At 48.4% G+C, this 21,939-nt stretch overlaps 1 protein-coding gene across 1 annotated transcript; it reads left to right on the forward strand.

Annotated features, from left to right (window-relative positions):
* The first annotated feature begins 4,290 nt into the window (after window positions 1-4,290).
* On the forward strand, window positions 4,291-6,869 carry LOC120698825 (probable membrane-associated kinase regulator 1). Its single transcript, XM_039982570.1, has one exon. It carries the CDS (start codon window positions 4,917-4,919, stop codon window positions 6,054-6,056), a length of 1,140 nt encoding a protein of 379 aa, XP_039838504.1. The 5' UTR covers window positions 4,291-4,916; the 3' UTR covers window positions 6,057-6,869.
* The last annotated feature ends 15,070 nt before the right edge of the window (window positions 6,870-21,939 follow it).

Consider the following 21,939-nt stretch of genomic DNA (forward strand, 5'->3'; position numbering starts at 1 on the left):
TATCGGGTGCTCTAGCCTAAGAGGGGGAGGGGGTGAATTAGGCACTAATAAAAACTCAGACCTATGGCTCCAACTAGTTTGCACAAAACTTAAACTAAAACATGCTATCAAAAAGTGCAACTAGGTTGTTCTAGTGTAAAACCCCTATCCCAAAAGAGTTTAGCAACCTATAGCCTTTCCTACCAAGAAACTATTCTATGAAAGTAAAGGCATACAAATTACTAGAAAGAAATGCGGAAGCTTAAAGAGCGGGATAGGAGATAGCAAACTCTTGACGCGGGTGTTTATCCCGTGGTTCGGTTAGCCACAAAGGCACACCTACATCCACGTTGTTGTAGCACTCACTAAGAGTATTGCTACTCGGCCACCAAGTCTCTTCCGTGAACACAATCACGGTCACCTTGGCCCCGTGTTCCACTAAGGAGCTTCTCCACAAAGGATGGGGGTCTCCACGTCCCCCGCACAAAGGTGTCGTCGCCGCTCCACACCAAGTCGGAGGGTCGATGACGTTGCCGGCGAGCTCCACGCTCCAAGGTGCCGGCGCACCAAGCTCTTGTTTTGGTTCACTAATGAACCACAGCACAAAGGCTCTAAGCCTTGCAAACTCACTCACTAAGAGCTAATCCTTTACACAACACTCTCAAAGTGTGCTAAGGGCTAAGGATATGATCTTGATGCTTTTGTATGGCTTGGAGATGTTCTTGGGTGTGTGTGGGATGTTCAGCAACTCCAGCAATCTTCAAATGGCCGGGGTGAGGCGTCGGTTCATCCGGTCACTCATAACACGAAGTAGCCGTTGGACTCCTGATGGCTGACGCAGAGACCACCGGTTGAACCGATGCTTTGCACCGATGCCTCACCGGTTCAACCGGTGCTGAAGGAATCTTCTCCTGGACGCTGACGTCATTACACCGGTGGTATGCACCGATGCACCGTCGGTTGAACCGGTGCTGAAGAAACTTCTTCTGGGCACTTGACATCGTCTCTGGTACAAAGGACGGCCAATGCACCGATGCCCCTTTTTGACCCGTCGGTTCAACCGGTGCCTATAGGCTGACTTGGCTTCTGCACCAAAGTACCATGGTGTCGGTTCTTCCGACTACCATCGGATGCTCCGATGCCCATGGCGTCGGTTCTTCCGGTGCTACTGACCGAAGAGCTTTCAGGGCGCTGCCCTGAGACCCGCGAGGGGCGGCTCCCCCTCGACCCCCGTCCGCTAACCGGGTAGCGGAACCCCCGTAGGGGCTGCCCTTCGGGCCTTGCTACGCCTATTTTCTCTTTCTCTTTGTCATCACTTGAACCTAAAAGCCTGAGAATGATTATCTTAACAATCATATTAGTCCAAGTGTTGTGTTGTCATTCGATCACCAAAATCACTCGAAATGGCATCAATGGTGCCATGTTCGTTACACAGACAAAGTTTGAACTTACCGTACACTTTCGTCTAACATACTAAATCAATAATTCATGCAAGTACGACTAGAGTGCGATAACACAATTAATATTATATTCTGGGACAGGATTCCCCCATCTTGCTGCCTGCGGCTAGCCACAACAACACTTCAAGGATTGCTTCCTAAAGTCAATCTTCTCCTAGTTTTGATAAATTTATATAAAAAATGCACAAATATCTACAATGTCTAAATAGTTTCGCTAGATACACCACTTGTTATATATTGATTGTGTATTTGTTTGATATTGTAGATGTTAATATTTATTTATAAATTTGATCAAATGTTGTATATGTACTATAATGAGTTTAACTTATAATAATAATGGAGGGAGGGAATACATGTTTGTTTAATTTGCACATGGACAGAATTTTTGCTTGAGATTCAAAATATGCACAAGTAAAATACATGGGCAGTATAAAAAAAACTTGCTTAAGAGTGTCACCTGAGCCCTCAAATTATTAGTTTGTAGCTTTATGTCCATCAACTAGTTAAGGTCCCATTTAGATCATCAGGACTAAATTTTAGTCCGGACTAAACTTTTGGTGACTAAATAACTTTAGTCCATGCTTATTTAATTTGCATCCATGGACTAAGCTTTAGGTTGCACACATATAGAAATAAATATAGAAGTGTCATTTTTGCCCTTGGATGTTGATGTTGTTGTTGCGTGCATGTGCATTAGTGAGAGGTAGTTTGGTCTTTTTGTAATTTGTTGGTTGATTTAGTCCAAATTATATGGGTTTTGAGAACTTATGGACTAAATTTTAGTTAAGGTGAAACTACCCGTTTGGATCACCTAATAGACTAAACTTTGGGCCTAAAGTTCGGTCCATGGATCCAAACGGGTCCAAGCGGTTCCCTAAGGTTAAGCAAACAATAGTCCAAACTATTGTGATGTTCAAAAAAATCATGTGACATATGGATGACACATGCATACATGTCAAGTAAGCTGATTGTTGGTGTGAATTCGATAGGCTCTAGATCTCTCGGGTGAACCACTTACTAAGTTTAGAGACATGAAACAGTGTAAACTAAAAATATATATAATGCCGAGTATACAGCAGGCAGGTAGGACTGTAGGATACACAGTCGGTGCGATCATATATACGCTTGTCCTGAAGCCACCAAATTATTATCAGTGGTGTGGTCTCTCTTGGATGGTGGATGGATGCATGCATGTAACCTCTCCTCGCGTATTATCAGTACGTAGCCATGGATTGCATCCGCAAAGAACCCTGTGGAAAAGGACGCCGTGCGTACGCCGGATAGCAACATGTCACTTGCACAGGCCGGCACTCTGTCCAGCAGCCTCACGATGATGATCACCAGCCAGTGCACCGCCCCACATCCACACCTCACCTCACTTGGTCTGGTCGTCACCTGCAGGTACAGGCGTACAACCCAATCACTTCGGCGTACGTACACGTACCTCAAGCCTTTGCCTCTAGATCGATCCTTCTTTTTTTATCTAGATCTCTTGAAAGAGGGGATTTTGCTGTGTTTGAATTTTAGAATAAAATGCAACGCCGGTTCTTTATCAAACATGCATGACTAAACTTTCAAAATACATAGACATTCTGATTCTTAAACTTAATTTAATTGTATACCATTTGAGATCCAAACACTATTATTGCTTAAGCTAAATTTAGTTATATAATTTATTCAAATACATAATTATAGACAAAATGTTTGTTGTAAAGAAATATTTACTTATACAATATACTGAAATACAAAGATCTGTGTACAAAATTTGTACTAAACAAAACTCATAAGACAAAAATTGTAAAAAACATAGAAAATAAAAACAGATAAATTTTGGAGGAAAAACTTGACTAAAATAATTGGCCATAAAATTATAAAATTTAGTTTTAGAGAAACTTTAGAAACTATAAGAGTTTAGCACAACAAATCAAAATGGTGATTTGAACCTCACGTGGTATGAAACCTTTGACCACTAATTTAGAGTATTAAATAAAATCTAATTACAAAATCTCCTACAAAACCACATGATTAGAGGATGGTTACTGTAGTATCAGTATAGCAAATCATGAATTAATTACCGCCATTAGATTCGTCGCGAAAAGTTACAACTATTCCTAAAATTTTTTTACAAATAGACTACATTTAGTTCTCCATGCATACAAGATTCTCTTTTCGTGAAATTTTTATGGTAGAAAACCACACGTTACCATTGAGATACAAATGTGTATTTTGGATGTTTGTGGATCTAGACGTTACTACGAGTCAAGTTCGATGACAAATGGTACATTTTACTTGCGCCTGTAGCTCCTCCGCAAATAATCTATCTACACGTGGCATTGTGCCGTTTGCTGCAAAATGCACGGTAAAAATCGTCGCAGAAAGACTAGGCAGTTTTGTGCAGAACTTCATGAATGATCGGAATGCTGGGGTGTGACGAGAGGGGAAAAAAAGAAATGAAAAAACAACAGGAACCACGACCACAGACGGGCACGCCATGGATCCCCCGCATGGAGGATCCGGAGCGAGGTCGTGGGCACAGCGCGCGAGTCAAGGAGACAGGCAACATAGACGGCGACCCCTCCACATGTTGGCTGCTGTTGTTGCCCGGCGCACTGGCGCAGAGCCCAGAGATGGAGATGGAGATGGAGATGGAGGTGGGAACTACTATACGCGAGCCAGCAATATTCATCCCAAAATAAATGGGCGCAATGTGCAAGAGTTTATGGAGGGGGCGTAGATGCACCTACCCGTATAAACCTAAATGAACGGAGAAAAAAAGTAATCCTGTACGTACAGGCGCTGGGTAAATCTACAGTGGTTTCAGTAAAACCCCCATTTGACAAATGTAGGAGATAAATGTACCAGATGCTAGAATCTGTCCAACAAGAAGACAAAAAAGAAGAAGAAGATGATGATACACTTGAAGATACGGTTTACTCATTGCTACGCCCTCCATTTTCAACCATTGTAAATGTACCGCGTACCACCAAAGCCTTCATCTATCCATCTCAAAAAAAAAATTACTGGCTAGAAAAATAAAATGAAGTAGTAGGAGTAAATAAAATGCAAAGAAGCTCCTATCCACATGCACAGCGAGATCCAGTCAGCCAGCCAGCCGATCAGTTAACCGCCTGTTTATTGACTGAGGGGGGAAAAACAAATGTTTCCGAAATATGGAGCGCCAAGCCACCCGATCGTGATCCCGACGCGATCCGACGGCCGCGGAGGCCGCCCCGTCACATGCGCTTGCGGCGTGGCAGGGGCACCGTCCCCGCCGGCTTCTCCTCGGGCGCAGCTGCGAGCGAGGCTTGCGACCCGGCTCCCCCTCATAAAGGCGTCGGGCTCGTTGTCCCCCGAAAAGTTTTCACCTTTCCTCCCCCATCTCCACTCGCCATGCTGGCCGCCCCCACCGCGCGGCTTCTCCATCACCACTCCCCCGGCGCCATGAGCCTGTAGCGCAGCGGCGGTAGCGAAGCCACCATGGGCAGGTCGAGAGGCAGCAAGGGCGGCGCCGGCGACGCGGGCAGCGCGAGGTCGTCGTCGTCGTCCTCGGCGTCCTCGTCGGAGTTCGAGTTCACGGTCACGCTGTCGCCGGCGTCCAAGCAGCGCTCGGCGGCGCAGCTGTGCCCCGCCGACGAGCTCTTCTACAAGGGCCAGCTCCTGCCGCTGCAGCTGTCGCCGCGCATCTCCATGGTGCGCACGCTGCTGCTGTCCTCGGCGTCCACGTCCTCCGCCTCCGCCTCCGACTCCACCTCCACGTCCAACTCCTCCCGCGACTCCAACGGCAGCACCTCCTCGTCCTTCTCCGCTGACTGCGCCGCGCTCCTGCTCCCGGACTCCGCGGCCTCCTCGTCGCGCCCCAGCTCCGCCACCGAGGACGACCGTCACCCGCACCCGCTGCCGGCCGCCGCCGCCTCGTTCGCCGGGCTGCCGCCGGCCAGGCGCACCGGGAAGCAGTACCTCTCGTCCTTCGCCACCCGCTTCTCCTCCGTCTTCCACCGCGGCGGCGCGCCGGCGCCCAAGAAGCAGCCGTCCAAGTCGCTCGCCAAGGAGGTGATCAAGAAGTACGCCAAGAAGGTGAAGCCGCTGTACGAGAAGCTCTCCCAGATCCCCACCAAGAACCAGAGCAACGTCAACGGCGGCGGCGCCAACAACCAACCGCAGCAGGGGTCCAGGAAGCCGTTCACCTTCTCCATCCGCAAGAAGCGGGCCGACGACGACCACGCCGTCCCGGCTGCGGCGGCGGTGGACGCTGACGTCGTCGTCGGCGGCAAGTACGCGCACTCCAACTCCTTCTCCGGGAACCTCCGGTTCCCGCGCCAGAAGCGGTGCGCCGCGAGCTGCCCGTCGTCGATGCGGTCGTCGCCGAGCCACTCGGGCCTGCTCACCTTCGGCGGGGCCGGCGGCGTAGGCTTCCCCGACGTGCCGGCCGCCGCGGCCGCGGCCGTGGCGGGCGGCATTGGCGTCGGGCCGGTGTCGCTGTCCACGGCGTCGTCGATGGAGGAGCTCCAGAGCGCCATCGAGGGCGCCATCGCGCACTGCAAGAACACCATGGGTAGCGCCGTTCCGGTGTGCCCGCGCAAGGCGGCGGCGGCCGCCGACGAGATCTGCGCGTTCTGAGCGCGAGCGCGCTAGGATTCGGGCAGGGAGCTAAGTAATGCCGTTTAATCGTTAGCAGTACTTATCTGTTAATCTTAATTTCATTCGTCTCCTTTTGGTAAGACTCTATGATAATGGTGGTAAATAAGGGTAGTTCGAAGGGTTAAAATGATAATCGGAGCCTTTGAATCTCTCCTTTTTCTGGGTTTGGAATTTGCATTGGTGCCCTCCAAACTTTAGCTCTTGTTGCATCTACCCCACCCAACTAAACAAAATGGTTAATTTCTAGGGTCAACCTTATAATAATTCTATATAAAGTCTACCCTCAAACTTGATGCTTCCAATGCAAACATTCAATTTTGAAGGGTTGATGTGCATGCAAACATCTTCTATGAAATTAATGCATCTGAAAGATTATGAATGGGGTTTGTGGCCTGCATTTTCAAGCTGGATTTTACCTCCTATTGGAACCCCCTCAAAAGCAGTTGGCGTGAGTATATTTCACTCTAAATGCTTTTTTTTTAAAAAAAAGTTGAGCACAGAGCTCCCAACTTAATGCTGGAGGGTGTTGATGCAAATTTCAGTTTCCCTGGAGAAGGGTTTCCAAAGCTCCTTAGTTCATTAGGTTGAGGTTTTGGACTCTGATGTGGCTGCCCGTCTGAGCTAGTGGTGTCAAATTTTGCTGTGATTTTGTCCCAAGGCAAGTGTTTAATATTAAGCTAATCCTAATATAGTTTGGCTTTTAATCTCTACTTGCATGATTGGTTCAAAAAGTTCTTGTCTGCTCCCCGCCGCTCAATGTACTATTTGTTTTGTTTGATTGTCATTTGTCAAGCAGCATCTTTTATTCCTACTGCCATTGATGAAAGAGAGCGCATTTGTTCGTTTGCATGACTCTGGTTTCGGTAACTGTTGCTGATGCAGAAAATTAAATAAAACACGTTTAAAATATAGAGATAATTTAATCAGGTTTGTTGGTTCCTTGGAGCTCATCATAATTTTAGGGTTTTTTTTTTTTGCAAGAGCTGGCAAAGCTAGTAACAATTCTGAACCTCTTTATTTTCTTTCATCTATCTTGAAACTGTAAAGTTTAGGGCATGTCTGGCCTAGACTCTAGAACGTGGATTTTATGGAAATGTAATTACATTTCCAGAAAAGAAGGAAAAACTGTCGCACTCTGACATCTGATTATCTGAATGTGGCCTTGTGTCTGTGTGATCCGTCCTCGAAAAGCGAGTGGTTCAAGTTCAACCCCACCGCGTGCAAACGCGCACAAGGAGTTAAAAGTAGTTGCAACGGCTTGGCCCTGGCTAGATCTGGCTCACGCAAGCATAGATGCTGTACTACTACGTCCCACATGCTCATTTGCCCTTAGAAAATATATATATATATATATATATATATATATATATATATATATATATATATATATATATATATATATATATATATATATATATATAATGTTCCTTTTCCCTGAAACGTTTTAGAGCAAGTTTTATAAGGACCTATTTAGGTCCCACCCCATATCCCATAAACCCCGTAAACATAAAAAAAACTATCACGTCGAATGTTTCGACACATGCATGAAGTATTAAATGAAGTCTATTTACAAAACTTTTTGCATAGATGGGCTGTAAATCGCGAGACGAATCTAATGAGCCTATTTAATCCATGATTTGCAACAGTGATACTACAATAATTATCTGCTAATTATTGATTAATTATGAATTAATTAGCATCATTATATTCGTCTCGCGATTTAAAAAAAAATTTTATAAATAGATTTTATTTAGTAATTTAAATTAGTAAGATTCCAACTCAAATTTTTTTTTTGCCCTGGAGCGCGTGGAGACTGCGGACCTGCTGGTATTGAATGCTGCCGCATTACCCTTAGGCTGTCCACAATGGCAAGAGCAAGAGCAAATTTGCTCTTGCCTCGTTTCCCACGCCCTCTCTGTCTACAGTGCCAAACAGTGCATCTACAGTGCCAAACAGTAGATTTACTCCTCCATTTCCTCCTATCGCTGTGGACTGTCTTAGCCACCTCAGCTAATAGAAGAAAAGCACAGCGCGTCGCAGTACCCTTCAGCCAATAGAAGAAAAGAACAGCGCGTGTGCGCGCGTCTCAGCCGGCCATAATATCTGCTTTTAGCTTCTTCTAGCTAGGACTTGACACTAGTAGTAGCTCCGATTGACTGACTGTCTGAACAGGGGCAAAATGGCGTCGACGTCGAGTAGTAGGTGGAATCACTAGCTAGGGTTCGGTCCCAAGATGATGATTTGCCTAGGCTTCCCGTACACAGAGAAACCGAGATGTGAGCGAGGACCGACAGACAAGGACGGCAACTACTGCCTGCCGCGCTCGCATGGATCATGTTCGGTGTTGGTGGATGGTTCGGTTTGCTTGGCTGTGGATCTGTAAAATGTTGGTAAAAAAGTTATATCGGATACTGTATTACTTTTCGTTTGTTTGTAGTAATTGTTGTCCTACTATGACCTAACTAGACTCAAAAAATTCGTCTCGTCGTGTACGTCAAAACTATGCAATTAATTTTTTTTATCAATATTTAATGCTTCATACATGAGACAAAAAAATTTGATGTAACAGGTGAAATGTGAAATTTGGAGAGAAAATTTTTGGAAATAAACACAGCCTGGTTGCTTGCACGCACAGGTCATGTGCGAACTGCAGGGCGGCGATGTGCAATCCAATCGACCAATCAAATCTTCAATCCCCTGCGCAGCGGCTCGTCGACAGATCGATACGGCCCCCGGCTGTGAGTCCGTGACCAGACGACAGCGCTGCACCTGCACGTCGTTGGTTAGGTTAGCTGGAGGCGCCGCGCCGCCGGTCACCGGAGCCCGTTGGGAGTCATGTGGGGTGTGGTTAGCGCGTCTGTTACCGGGGCGGGGGATTAAACTACGGGGAGGTCGCCGGTGGACACGGCGGCCGGCCACGTGGCCGAGCGGCGGGGCGGAGAGAATGAGAGATTCCTTCCCTTCCCGCGGACGGAGACGACGGGGGCGCGCGCGCGGCTGCCGAGGCGGAGCCGCCACATGCTGCTGGTGCTTGGCGGCGGTGGTGGTGGTGGTGGCGGCCGTTTGCATGCAGGAGCTCGTGCCCCACAGTTAATGGGGGTTGTTCGGGTGGGTGCTGTGCTGACGCTGCAATAGTTTATGGAGGCGCGGCCGGGTGAGAAGGACCGGTCGGCTCGGCATTGAATCCCCCACCTCATCTCGATGGGGAATTGGAGACAGAGGAGTGGAAGCAACCTCCGGGGGTCTCGACTTGCCGGAAGCTTGCCTGCCCTCCTTCCCGGCGAATTGATGCTGTACACGATGGTCCTCTAAATTTATCCTCTAAAAAAATATTTTTATCCTAGACATTCAAATTTTCTTCTCTATACTCAGATTTTCTACACCCATTTATTCTCGAAATTTCTTCTCTATACCAACTACATGTTGCGGGATCCACATGTCAATTTTTCTCTCTCTTAATTTTTTACCTGACTCCCTCCCCCCTCCCCTCTCTCTCTCCCTCTCCCTCCTCCCATCCCCGCTCGCTCCGCCGGCCTCCCTCCCTCCCTACGCTGCCGCTGGCCCTGGCTCCCTCCCTCCTTCTCCTTCTCCGCGCGCGGCGGAGACCCTCGCCGCGCCTCCCTGCCGCGCACCGGCCATGCAGGGCCATGGTGCGGCGGCCGGATCCGCCCCGACACGGGGCCATGGCGGGCGCCTCGAGCTCGGTGGGGCGGCGGAGGCCCACCTCGAGCTTGGCGAAGCGGCGGAGCCCCGCCTCGAGGCCCCGCTGTGCGTGCCGCGGCGGCGGGCCATGGCGGGGCGCGCGCAGCTGCCTCCCCCCCTCGCCGATGCCATCCTGCCGGCGATGGCTCGGATCCGGCGCGGCCTGCAGCCAAGCAGGGGCCATGGCGGTGTGGGGCGGAGGTGCGAGGCGGGGCCCCGCGAGCTCCTTGTCCTGCCCGTCCTGTAGGGCCCCCTCTCTGCCGGCCTCGCCCTCCTCTACTCGCGGCGGCGCCGTGGGACAAGCCTGGCTGCGGCGGCAGGGGATGAGCCCAGCGGCCCGCGCGTCCTCCATCCTCCTCCCTCACTGGAGCGCGCGTCCTACCTCGCTCCTCCTATCTCTCTCTCTCTCACGGCGGGCCTCCATGGCGGTGGAGGAGCAGGCGGACCTCCACGGCCGGCATCCATGGCGGCCTCCCTTCCCTCCTTGCCGGAGCCGGCGGCGGCGGGACGGCGACTGGATCCAGGCGACCATGGCGGTAGCCCGCGCGGGGCCATGGCGTCGTCGACTACATCCACGCCTCCCCCGCCGGCCACATCATGCGACTCCGGTCACCAGCTCGCTTCCCCGGCGATCGTCCGTCATCCGCTTGAAAGGATCGATGGACCAAGAGGGGGGTGAATTGGGCCTTTTTCAATTTCTAAAACACAATAAAGCAACCTTAACCTATGCAATGCTAGTAAGGCACCAATTCACCAACCGGATAACTAAGCTACATACACAAGCTATGAGAGATAAAACGAGAAGTAAAGCCTAGCAAGGTAGAGCTAAGTTATGATCTCTAAGTCAAGCACATGAATAAATTACATGAAAGAAAATGCTTGAATAAAGAGAGTGGACAAGAGACGACCTGATTTTTTCTCGTGGTATCGATGTGTTGGCACACACCCCTAATCCACGTTGTGACACTCACAAAGAGTCTTGTCACCTCCCAAGTCAACGAGACGAGAGCGCTCACTAAGAGTCTCCGTTCACCATCCCGGCGTGGTGGAGATCAAGCCACATACAATCTTCTTCTCCGGGCTCCCACAATCCTTGGCAAGCTCCGTGAGAAACACCTCGATCACCAAGATCGCCTAGGTGATGCCAATCACCAAGAGTAACAAGCTAGGGCCTTCACTTGAGCAAGAACCGATCACCAAGAACGGATGCACACAAGCTATTCTCTACTCAAGTCCTTAGTTTTGCTTCTTGATTGATTGAATGATCACTTTAATGGAAGATGAAGCTCAAGGTGGCTCTTGACTATAGTATGAGTGTATGGATGTTGCCTGGTGTCAAGAGTAGCAAAATGACCCATTGGAGGGGTATATATAGGTAGCTCACACGGATAGAGCCGTTGGAGAAAAAGCTGCCAAAAAACTGCGTAGCGCCAGTTAATTCGACGTACCTCCAATAGTCAGCGTCGGTTTAACCGATGAATGTAAACTGCCCATTCTGAAAACTAGCCGTTACAACTTGTACAGATTAACCGACGTATCATCGGTTTAACCGGTGAGTGTAGTTGTCCACTGATCAAATGAAAAACCAAGTCTCTGGACAACTGCACCGACGTTAACTCCAAACCATCGTCGGTTTAACCGGTGAGTACAACTTCAGAAAACATGGAAAACCATCTCACTGGTCAATTGCACCGACGTCTCATTTCAAACAGCGTCGGTTTAACCGGTGTATAGAACTTGAATCACCCTGGAAGAACCAACTCTGGACTAATGCACCGACGTTAAATTCAAACACGTCGGTTTAACTGGTGTATTGACTTGTCCAGATTCTGCTGACTTCGTTTAACCGACGTATAGAAAAGGGAAAGCGTCGGTTAAACCGGTGTTAAAGACTTTTTCTGATTTTGCCTTTTCTGATTTGAGTCTTGAATGAAATCCAAATATTCTTGAGATATAAGTTGAAAGCCACTTATTTGAACTTCTAGGAACCTGAGTGACCATAGTGTGCATCCATTTTTGATTGACCATGTCCATGCTCAAGTTACTTGGCCTTAACCCCTCTTAATAGTGCGATCACTACAAAACTATAAAACCTATACTAACCTAAGTGTCCTTCTCAACCTTATGACACTTAGGACTAGAAAGATCCTTAGTCTTGACATATAAATGAGTTGAAAACCGAGATCGCCTTTTTGAATAATGAAATTGAGGGGCCTCTTTTGACATATGACCAAATGAGCGATAATGATCTATTAAGCTGCACAAACTCATTAGTCACAATAATAGTTGTCATTAATCACCGAAACAAACCTTGAGGGCCTAGATGCTTACAATCTCCCCCTTTTTGGTGATTGATGACCACACAAACATAAATAACGAGAGAGCGAGAAAGATAAAACAAGATAAACACAAGCAAACTCAAAGAAGGACCAAAGAGCTCAACGGTTCAAACGAAATCCATAGATATGTCTCAAACCACAGCATACTCAAGCGTCAAATGTACATATCCATGAACTAACACCAAATGATAATAAAATACCAAGGTTCTGAAACTACGAGCTCTCTCTAACTCTACCCTCCCCCTGACTCCAACTCCCCCCGACTCTCTCCCCCTTTGGCGTCAAAGCACCAAAAAGGCGAGCTACTGATCCGGCTGTCGCGGCACGGCGAGGAAGCGGTCCGGGTCATCGTCGTCGTCGTCGTCGGACGGTGTACCCTCGGTGATAGACGGGAGCTGCTGGTCAGAACTGCCTGCTGGATCTGAACTGACTGGGGGTGTAGCTGTCGTCGAGGCTCTCGTGCTGGCACTGCCTGGAAGAGGGTCCGTAGAAGTGGTAACCGGCTCAGCAGAAGATGTGTCAACATCTGAAGTAAGTGCTGAGGCTGCCGGCTGTGTCGACTGCTGAAGCAAAGAACCCTCTCCTCCTCCCCCTGAAGGTAGTGTCTGTGGTACAACGGGGAGGGCGACTGACTGGACTGCCGAAGGAGAGTCCTGGAAGAGTGAAGTCGCTGGCAGTGGTGAGAAGAGTGGACGACCGGCAGACCCAAGTAGTGCGGACATCGAGAACGTGGTCTCCGGTGTCGTCGAGAGAGCAGGAGCTGCAGTAGTAACTGGAGGAGGAGCTAGTGTGACCGCAAGCTGAGGTGCTGCAACACCCTGAAGTCCTGGCTGCTGCGGAGCGAGTCCGGTGTGAGAGTAAAGCTGTGAGATCATCTCGAACATCGCCATCATGCCCTGCTGCATCTGCTGGAACTGAGCGTCTGTCCTCTGAGAGACTCTATCAATAAGCCCGACAAAACGCTCCTCGGTCGCAGCCCGCTCTCGGGCGGCCTCCCTCTGTATAGCAGCAAGCTGAGCCTCATGGGCTCTCCTAGCCTCCTCCTGTGCAAGCCGGTCCTCTCTCTGCTGAGTCACGAGCTGCTGTAGAAGTGCGGTGAGCTTGGACGGCTGAGACACCTGGGACTCAGAGACTGTAGCAGCAGCGGCTGACTCTGGGGATGGCTCTCTGGACCCCCCCTGCCTCGTGGTCGTGACTAGCTGGGGCTGCTGCAGGGAAGTACTCGACGTCCTCGGATGAGTCTGACTCAAGCTCAGACCAGTGTATCTCATCATCTCCTCCGGGAAGCTGGGCCTCGGTAGCTAGCAGTGCCTCATCCTCCTGTGCCACTCGGGCCTGTGCCTCTGGTGACAACTGTGCCATGGCAGCTCTCTCTGCCTGTCTGCCCCTCCTCCGATCCTGTGGTGCTGTCGGTCGGTAAACTGGGAACCGGGGAGCCTCATCCTGACGGTACACACTGCTGACAAGTGACTCTGCTGGTACAATCATCAAAAAAATATAGCTGATCCAGTGTGCATAGGGGAACTGTCTCACGACCCCCATCCCGTCAGTGATCACATCCTCGATCTCAGCCAGAATAAAGTCAACAATATCGAACGGCTCGTGAGTGAGGATGTGAAGTAGTAACAGCTGCTGCAAGCCTATAAACCCCTCTGGGTAGCCACTCCTCGGCAACAACGTCCTCCGGAGGGCCATGTGAACTGCGTACGCCTCCAGGGTCAGCAAGCTAGGCACTCTAGCATACGACGCTGGAAACGGCTGGCGGAAGCACTAAGAGATCGCCTCGTGTGAAGGTGCAATCCCGCCAATCATAGCTCTGCGCGGTGGATCTGCGTCTCCGTATACCATCTCGTGCAGGGAGATGTCAACCAAGTCAACTCCGAGAATCCCTGCTAACGTCGCCCTGGACAGACCAAAGACCTGGCCTCCAAACACGAAGTGTACTGCCCTGCGCTCTGGAGCTATCCAAGCCGTGGCATAGAAAACTCTGACCCAGTCCTCGATATATCTGTTCTGCTCTATCAGGAGTAACCTGGGCAGGCCACTAAAGTGAGCGAAGTGCTCTCTGACGTCTGCTCCCCCTGCGGCTATCCTTAGTGACACCCAGTCAAGCACTCTGCGGGAAGATCCTGTGGCCCCGCCTCTGAAAGGTCTCGTAGAAACTGGCCTGAAGAAGCGTCCAGAACCTACGGTCGACCCTGCTGTCACGGGTCACGGGGAACCAGTCCTCCTCCTGAACACTCCACCTGGGCCTCTTGACCTTCGCCGCATCAGCCTTGGTCAAGTTCTGGAGCAGCACACCTGGCTCCAGACGCACAACAGTGTCCATACGGAACACTGCGCGCTCAGCCTCTAGGGCCTCGGCTCTACGAGCTGCTGCTGCTGCGGACCTACGAGGCTCCTGTGGCTGGTGACCTCCTCGCGTCCTCGGTCCAGTGCGACGCTCGGTCGCCAGAGAAGACTCTCCTGCTGGGGACGTCTGCCGAGTGCGGCCAGAACGTCGTAGAGTCGGTGACTCCTGTGTGCCCTGCCCCTGTGACTGCTCAGACTGCTCTGCCTCTGAATCTGCATCTGACTCTGCAGCTGAATCTGAGTGATCTGTCTCTGCTGCTGCCTCTGTCGTGGCTCTGGTGACCCTGCACCTCTGACTCGGCCCATACCTCGGCCTCTGCCCCTGCCCCTGGCTGGCGGATCCCTGATCGCAAACGGGCGAGCACGGCCTGACGCCTGCTCCTCGGCGGCCTTGGCCACCATCTCGGCCCTCTCAGCCTCCTTCTCTGCACGAGTCCGCTTGCGAGCGGGCTTCTCGACCACAACCTCCTTCCCCTTCCTCTTCTCATGACCCATCTCGACTGACGGTGGCTAGAGTGGTGTGGGAGAATGAGAACGCGAACGCGGCGCGAAATCAGCACAAAAAGTGGCTCGGGCAAAACGTCGAGCACTTGGTGTGTGCACAGTGGATGGCGATGGAAAATGATTTCGTGGAGTAGTGAGGACGTGGGGCTGTGAGGAAAGCAGTGGTGGCGGCGTGATTTTGTAGTGGTGATGGTGCGACGCGCAGGTGGCGGCGAGGGCGTGGTGCGGCGGTGGCGGCGGCGACGCGCGCAGGCGGTGCAGAGCGGTTGCGTGGGCGGCGCAGAGGGCTCGCAGGCAACGCGGCGTGGCGCGGCGGTGCGGCGAGCGCGCGAGGATGGCGCACGGCGGTGGCGGTGCGGGCGCACAATGGCGGTGTGGAGGAGCGGATGGAGCGGCGGCGGAGTCGGGAAAAACGAGGGCAAAACAGGGAAGTGAAGCCGGCGGCGCGGGGGCAAGAGAGATATATGACAGGTGGACCCGGCGAAATTCCTTAACGCCGATTAAACCGATGACTAGGTTTAGAACACCGGTCGATTGCATCGGTGCAGTTCACCCGAGACTCAGCACAAAATCCATCTGAACGCCGGTTGATCCGATGATATGCAAATTGAACTCGCCGGTTAAACGCTGCTAACACCGGTTGATTGCTGGGACAGAACTTCATTACGTTCACCGGTTGATCCGATGTCCTGACTTTTGCATACGCCGGTTGAACGCCTGAAACTGACTGAGCTGAGATACAACTTAGTAACGCCGGTTAAACCGATGACTTAAAAACCTTTGAGCGTCGGTTTAACCGGTGAACCCGAAAACCCTTCTCTCAGCTCACTCTTCTATGCTAAGTCCAATAAACTTATAAAACTCAAATAAACTCAAGTTAATGGACTTGCATAGGTGACTTTACCCCTCAAAATAAATAGGATAGCACACTAGCTTAAATAGTTTTCTTTTTGAATACAAGGAAAAGCCGCAAAGCGAGACAAAACGCCAAATAAAATGTATGAGCCTTGTCATAGGAATATTGAAGATAGAGAGATTCAAACTCATTATGACATGACTCACTAGGCAATAACGCACCTAACACTTTGCTCTTTTCACTTTCCATGAATTAAGATCTTGCATATGAAACAAGTCTCGTTTTCATCAAGTGATCTCCTTTGTGACCCTTACGCATGCAATGATGGTGCAAGCTACGACCACATGCGAAAGTAAAGTAAACATGAAGTGCACATCTATATGACAAGAAATGCATGGCATGAATTTAAGATCTACTTGCCAAGTTTGAACCCACGGGAAACTTCTTCATGATGAGCCTTTCTACAAGCCTAGAGGAAAACAAGTGGACCACCACCTCTAGCTAAACCCTTGCTCATCACTATCTTACCATGGTTAGACAAGTGTCCTATATGTATGCATTTTTCTATATGACATGGCAACTTACATGACGTTTACCGCATCTAACACATTAAGCTCATTCCTTAGCCTAACAAAAGTACTCTCGTCTAATGGTTTTGTGAAAATATCCGCCTATTGCCCCTCGGATCTCACACCTTGAAGAGATATGTCTCCTTTGGCTTCGTGATCACGCAAGAAGTGATGGCGAATATCAATGTGCTTTGTGCGAGAGTGTTGAACCGGATTCTTGGCAATTTTTACGGCACTTTCATTGTCACAATGGAGTGGGATCCTATCTAGTTTCACACCAAAGTCCAAAAGAGTTTGCTTCATATATAGGATTTGGGCACAACATACACCGGCCGCTATATATTCCGCTTCCGCGGTGGACAAAGCCCCGGAATTTTGCTTTTTACTCGACCAAGAAACTAGAGAATGCCCAAGCAAGTGGCAACCCCCGGAGGTACTCTTGCGATCCACACGGCTTCCGGCAAAATCCGAATCCGAGTATACCAAGAGATCTAAACTAGCGCCTTTGGGGTACCACAAGCCTATGCTTGGGGTGTTCTTGAGATACCGAAGGATCCTATTCACAGCCGAGAGGTGTGATTCCTTTGGGTTAGATTGAAAGCGGGCACACAAGCACACACTAAACATTATATCGGGCCTAGATGCGGTAAGGTAAAGCAAAGACCCTATCATAGAACGATAGAGGGATTGATCAACCGGTTTACCGTCCACATCCAAGTCGAGATGCCCATTGGTTGCCATGGGTGTCTTGATTGGCTTGCACTCATCCATCTTGAACTTCTTCAAGATATCTTTAGTATATTTTTCTTGATGGATGAATGTCCCTTTCTTCATTTGTTTGACTTGAAAACCAAGGAAGAATGTCAATTCGCCAATCATAGACATCTCGAATTCCCTAGACATTATGGTAGCAAACTCATGGCTTAGTGAATCATTAGTTGAGCCAAAGATAATATCGTCAACATAAATTTGACAAATGAAAAGATCCCCGTTGACGTCTTTTGTGAACAACGTGGTGTCCACCCTCCCGATCTTGAAGCCTTGCATGATTAGGAAGTCACAAAGCCTCTCATACCAAGCCCTTGGAGCTTGTTTGAGCCCATAGAGTGCCTTGTGCAACCTATTAACATGGTTAGGATTCCTCGGATCTTCAAACCCGGGAGGTTGCTCAACATAAACAAGTTCGTTAATAACGCCATTTAAGAATGCACTTTTCACATCCATTTGATATAACTTAATGTTATGATGTGAAGAGTAAGCAAGAAGGATGCGGATAGCTTCAAGTCTTGCGACCGGAGCATAAGTTTCACCAAAATCCAAATCTTCCACTTGAGAAAACCCTTTTGCCACAAGTCTTGCTTTGTTGCGTATCACCACCCCATGTTCATCTTGTTTGTTCTGAAAGACCCACTTAGTGCCGATGATGTTCTTATCTTTTGGATGAGCTTCGAGGACCCAAACTTCATTGCGGGTGAAGTTGTTTAATTCTTCTTGCATGGCCATCACCCAATCCGAGTCCTCAAGCGCTTCCTCTATGCTAGTGGGTTTAATACAAGAAACAAACGAGTAATATTCGCAAAATGAAGCATGCTTAGAGCGAGTTCTTACTCCCTTGGATGGACTACCGATGATTTGACCAATTGGATGATACTTGGAGATGCGACCATGCTTCACTAGCGGTACTTGCGTGGATGCTTGTTGGGGTGGATCATGGGTGACTTGTGCTTGTAGTGGAACACTTTGCTCTTCTTGTTCTTGGACTTGGGGTGTTGGTGTTGGCACATCTTCTCGAGGTTGTGTATCATCTTTGTCTTGATCTTCATCCACTTGGGGTGCCGTGGAGGTGCTTGGTGTAGATGAGGAAGGTCCTCCCCCTTGATCATTGACTTCATGCACCTCTTCTGGTTTGATATCCCCAATGGACATATTCTTCAAAGCTTCATCAATCTCCTCATCACCTACATTGTCATAGCCAACAACCTTCTCTTGGGAGCCATTAGATTCATCAAACTCCACATCACATGTTTCTTCAACTAACCCGGAGGTTTGATTGAATACTCTATATGCTTTGGAGTTTGACGCATAACCAAGAAAGAAACCTTCATCACATCTACTCTCAAACTTACCGAGCCTTTTCTTCTTATAGATGAAGCATTTGCAACCAAAGACTCGAAAGTAGGATATATTTGGTTTCCTCCCGGTGAGGAGTTCATATGGCGTCTTCTTGAGGAGTCGGTGGAGATACACCCGGTTGGACGCATGGCATGCCGTGTTGATTGCTTCCGCCCAAAATTTCACGGACGTGCCATAGTCATCCAACATTGCTCTTACTAGAGTGGTCAATGTCTTATTCTTTCTCTCCACCACTCCATTTTGTTGAGGCGTCTAGGTGGCGGAGAACTCATGCTTGACACCCTCTTCATCGCACCATTCTTCAATTCTCATATTCCTAAACTCGGTGCCGTTGTCACTCCGGATCTTCACAATTGGGGAGTTGTACTCCCTTTGAGCTCTTCTTGCAAATATCTTGAAGAGTTCCGGAGTTTCACCCTTATCGCCTAGAAACATAACCCAAGTGTAACGTGAAAAATCATCAACAATTACTAGGCAATAGAGGTTACCACCAATGCTCTTGTATGTAGTTGGACCAAAGAGATCCATGTGAAGTAGCTCGAGCGGCTTGGAGGTAGACAACATCGTCTTGATGGGATGATGTGTTGCAACTTGCTTTCCGGCTTGACATGCACTACATAGCTTGTTCTTGTCAAAGGTGACATCCTTCAAGCCGGTGATCATCCCTCTCTTGTGGGCTTTCTTGAGGTCGCTCATGCCGATATGAGCAATTCTTTTATGCCAAAGCCACCCAAGAGACGACTTGGTGAAGAGGCATGTCATGGAGCTTGTTTGCTTTGAAGAGAAATCCACTAAATAGATGTTGCCATGCCTAAACCCCGTGAATACCAATGACTTGTCTACTTCAAGAGTTACTACAACACCATTCTTGTCAAACGTACACGTTAGTCCAAGATCACATAATTAAGTAATAGAAATAAGATTAAAACTAAGAGATTCTACAAACAAGACATTTGAAATAGATAAATCTTTGGAGATTGCTATTCTACCCAAACCTAAAACTTTTCCCCTTGAGTTATCACCATAGGTGACATGTTCATGATCGCCGGGGTCTTCAAGAGAGGTGAACATGCTATCATTGCTGGTCATGTGTTGAGAGCAACCGCTATCAAGTACAAAATATTTTCCACCGGCTTTTTAGTTCACCTACACACATGAGAATCATTGTTGAGTTTTTGGAACCCAAGCAAGCTTTGGGCCTTGCACATGTGTGACAAGACTTTTGGGAACCCAAAGTTGCTTGGGTAGCTTCTTCTTTGACTCCTTAGTGTGTTTGCCAATGAATTTGGCATTCACCTTGCCCTTCACTTTATTCAAAAGAAAATGGTTATTTTGAAACATTGATGAGTAATTTTTGGGTAAATTAGGAAGAGGACGTGATGGTAAAGTGCACTCCCTAGTGTGGTGACCGGTGACTTGGCAATGTTGGCAATATGAACCAACTTCCTTGATGAAGCTAGTCTTGATCTCCGGAGAAGGAGTAGTAGCTATGTTTGGCTCCGGAAATGAACCAAGACCTCTCTTGCCATAGTCACAGGCATTGTTGAAGAGAATCTCCTTGTGGATGTATTCTCCTCTTGAGAGCTTCTCCACACTACTCTTGAGGCTTTCCACTTGATCCATCAATTCCTTTTCCCTAGAAGGAGCAAGCTCGGGAACAATATTAGTGGCATTTGCATTAATGAGTAGGTCATAACATGAAGTAGAAGCATTGACCTTTTCAATAGTTTCATTGACAAAGTTCTGAAGACTTGGGTCAATTGCTTCATAGGCAAATTCAAATTCTTGATATTTGTGAGCCAACTCCCTATGCTCTTGTTTAAGCTTTTTTGGCTCTCTTCAACTTGTTTAGCAAGTACAAGTGACTCATTGTGCTTTTTGAGCAAGTCATTGTACTTGCCAAGCAAATCGGAGTGGGCAAGCTCTAACTTGGCATGAGTGCTCTCAAGAACCTTGACTTTGCACTTTTCCCTCTTGATAACGGATGTATACTCATTAATGAGGTTAGCAAACTCATTTGGGTCAAGCTCATCATCACTATCATTTTCACTCTCACATACCTTAGAGTTACCTTTGGCCATGAGGCACATAGGAGGTGGAGGTAGCGATGGTTCTTCATTTGTGAGGGCGATGGTGACGATATCTTCTTCCTCATCGCTTGACTCTTCGCTTGATGAGACATAGGTCACCCATTCTTGTTTTTCTACCAAGAAGCTTCTCTTGGTGTTGCCCTTTTTCTTTGGTAAGAGCTTGGTCTTTTTGTCATGGCTCTTTTTCTTCCCAAGTTTCTTGTTTTTGTTCTTCCTTTCTTCTTCTTCATCATTGCTTGTATCATGGCGATGCTTGCTCTTGTTATCCTTGTCTTTTTTGTTCGGCTTGGGGCAATTTGGACGGATGTGACCTTTTTCTCCACAATTGTAGCAAATTTTGTTCTTGACATCCATTGGCCGGAACATTCTTCTTTTAGAGTCAAAGTTAAAACCCTTCTTATTTATCTTGTCATTCAAGCGTGTGAACTTTCTCATCATGAGAGCAAGTTCTCCATCATCTTCAACATCGGATGAGTTTTCATGATGATCATCTTCTTCATTGCTTGAGCTTGAATCTTGGTTGATCATCTTGAGTTTGCGGGATTTGTTTGCCTTGGTCTTTAGAGCAATTGATTTGCTTGAAGTTGGCTCTTCGGACATACCAAGGATACCCATTTCATGAGCGCGAATTTCGCCCACGAGTTCTCCCACTTCCATTGTGTCAAGATTCTCCTTTTGAAGCATAGCATTGATGATGTTGTACTTGGGCTTCGGGAGGAGCATGAGAATCTTGCGATTGATGGAGCCACTGTCAATTTTGGATATTTCAAGTGCATTAATGTCCTTGACAATGACATTCAAGCGAGAATACATATCATTGCAATTTTCATGAGCTAGCATTTTAAAGGAATCATATTTAACTCTAAACAAGTGATATTTTTGCTCACGAACTTTAGTGGAGCCTTCATGAATTTCAATGAGCTCCCTCCAAATATCACTTGCTAAGTCCATGCCATTAACTCTAGCAAAGACTTCCTTATTAATGGCTTCGAAAATTGCATTTCTAGCCTTCGCATTCCATTTTAATTGCTCTGTGGTGGGAGTTCCGGTGAACCCGGTCTTAGTTGCCAACCACACTTCGGGGGCAATCGCATCAAGGTATGCGGCCATGCGAACTTTCCATTAGGCAAAGTTCTTGCCCTCGAAGTGAGGCGGCGAACCACCCATCTTGGTCATAGCTCTAGGCGGTGAAGCCTAATGATCCAAATGAGCAACGAGACTCTGATACCAATTGAAAGGATCGATGGACCAAGAGGGGGGTGAATTGGGCATTTTTCAATTTCTAAAACACAATAAAGCAACCTTAACCTATGCAAT

Source organism: Panicum virgatum, chromosome 3K, assembly GCF_016808335.1.
Source record: "Panicum virgatum strain AP13 chromosome 3K, P.virgatum_v5, whole genome shotgun sequence".
Classification (NCBI taxonomy): Eukaryota; Viridiplantae; Streptophyta; class Magnoliopsida; order Poales; family Poaceae; genus Panicum; species Panicum virgatum.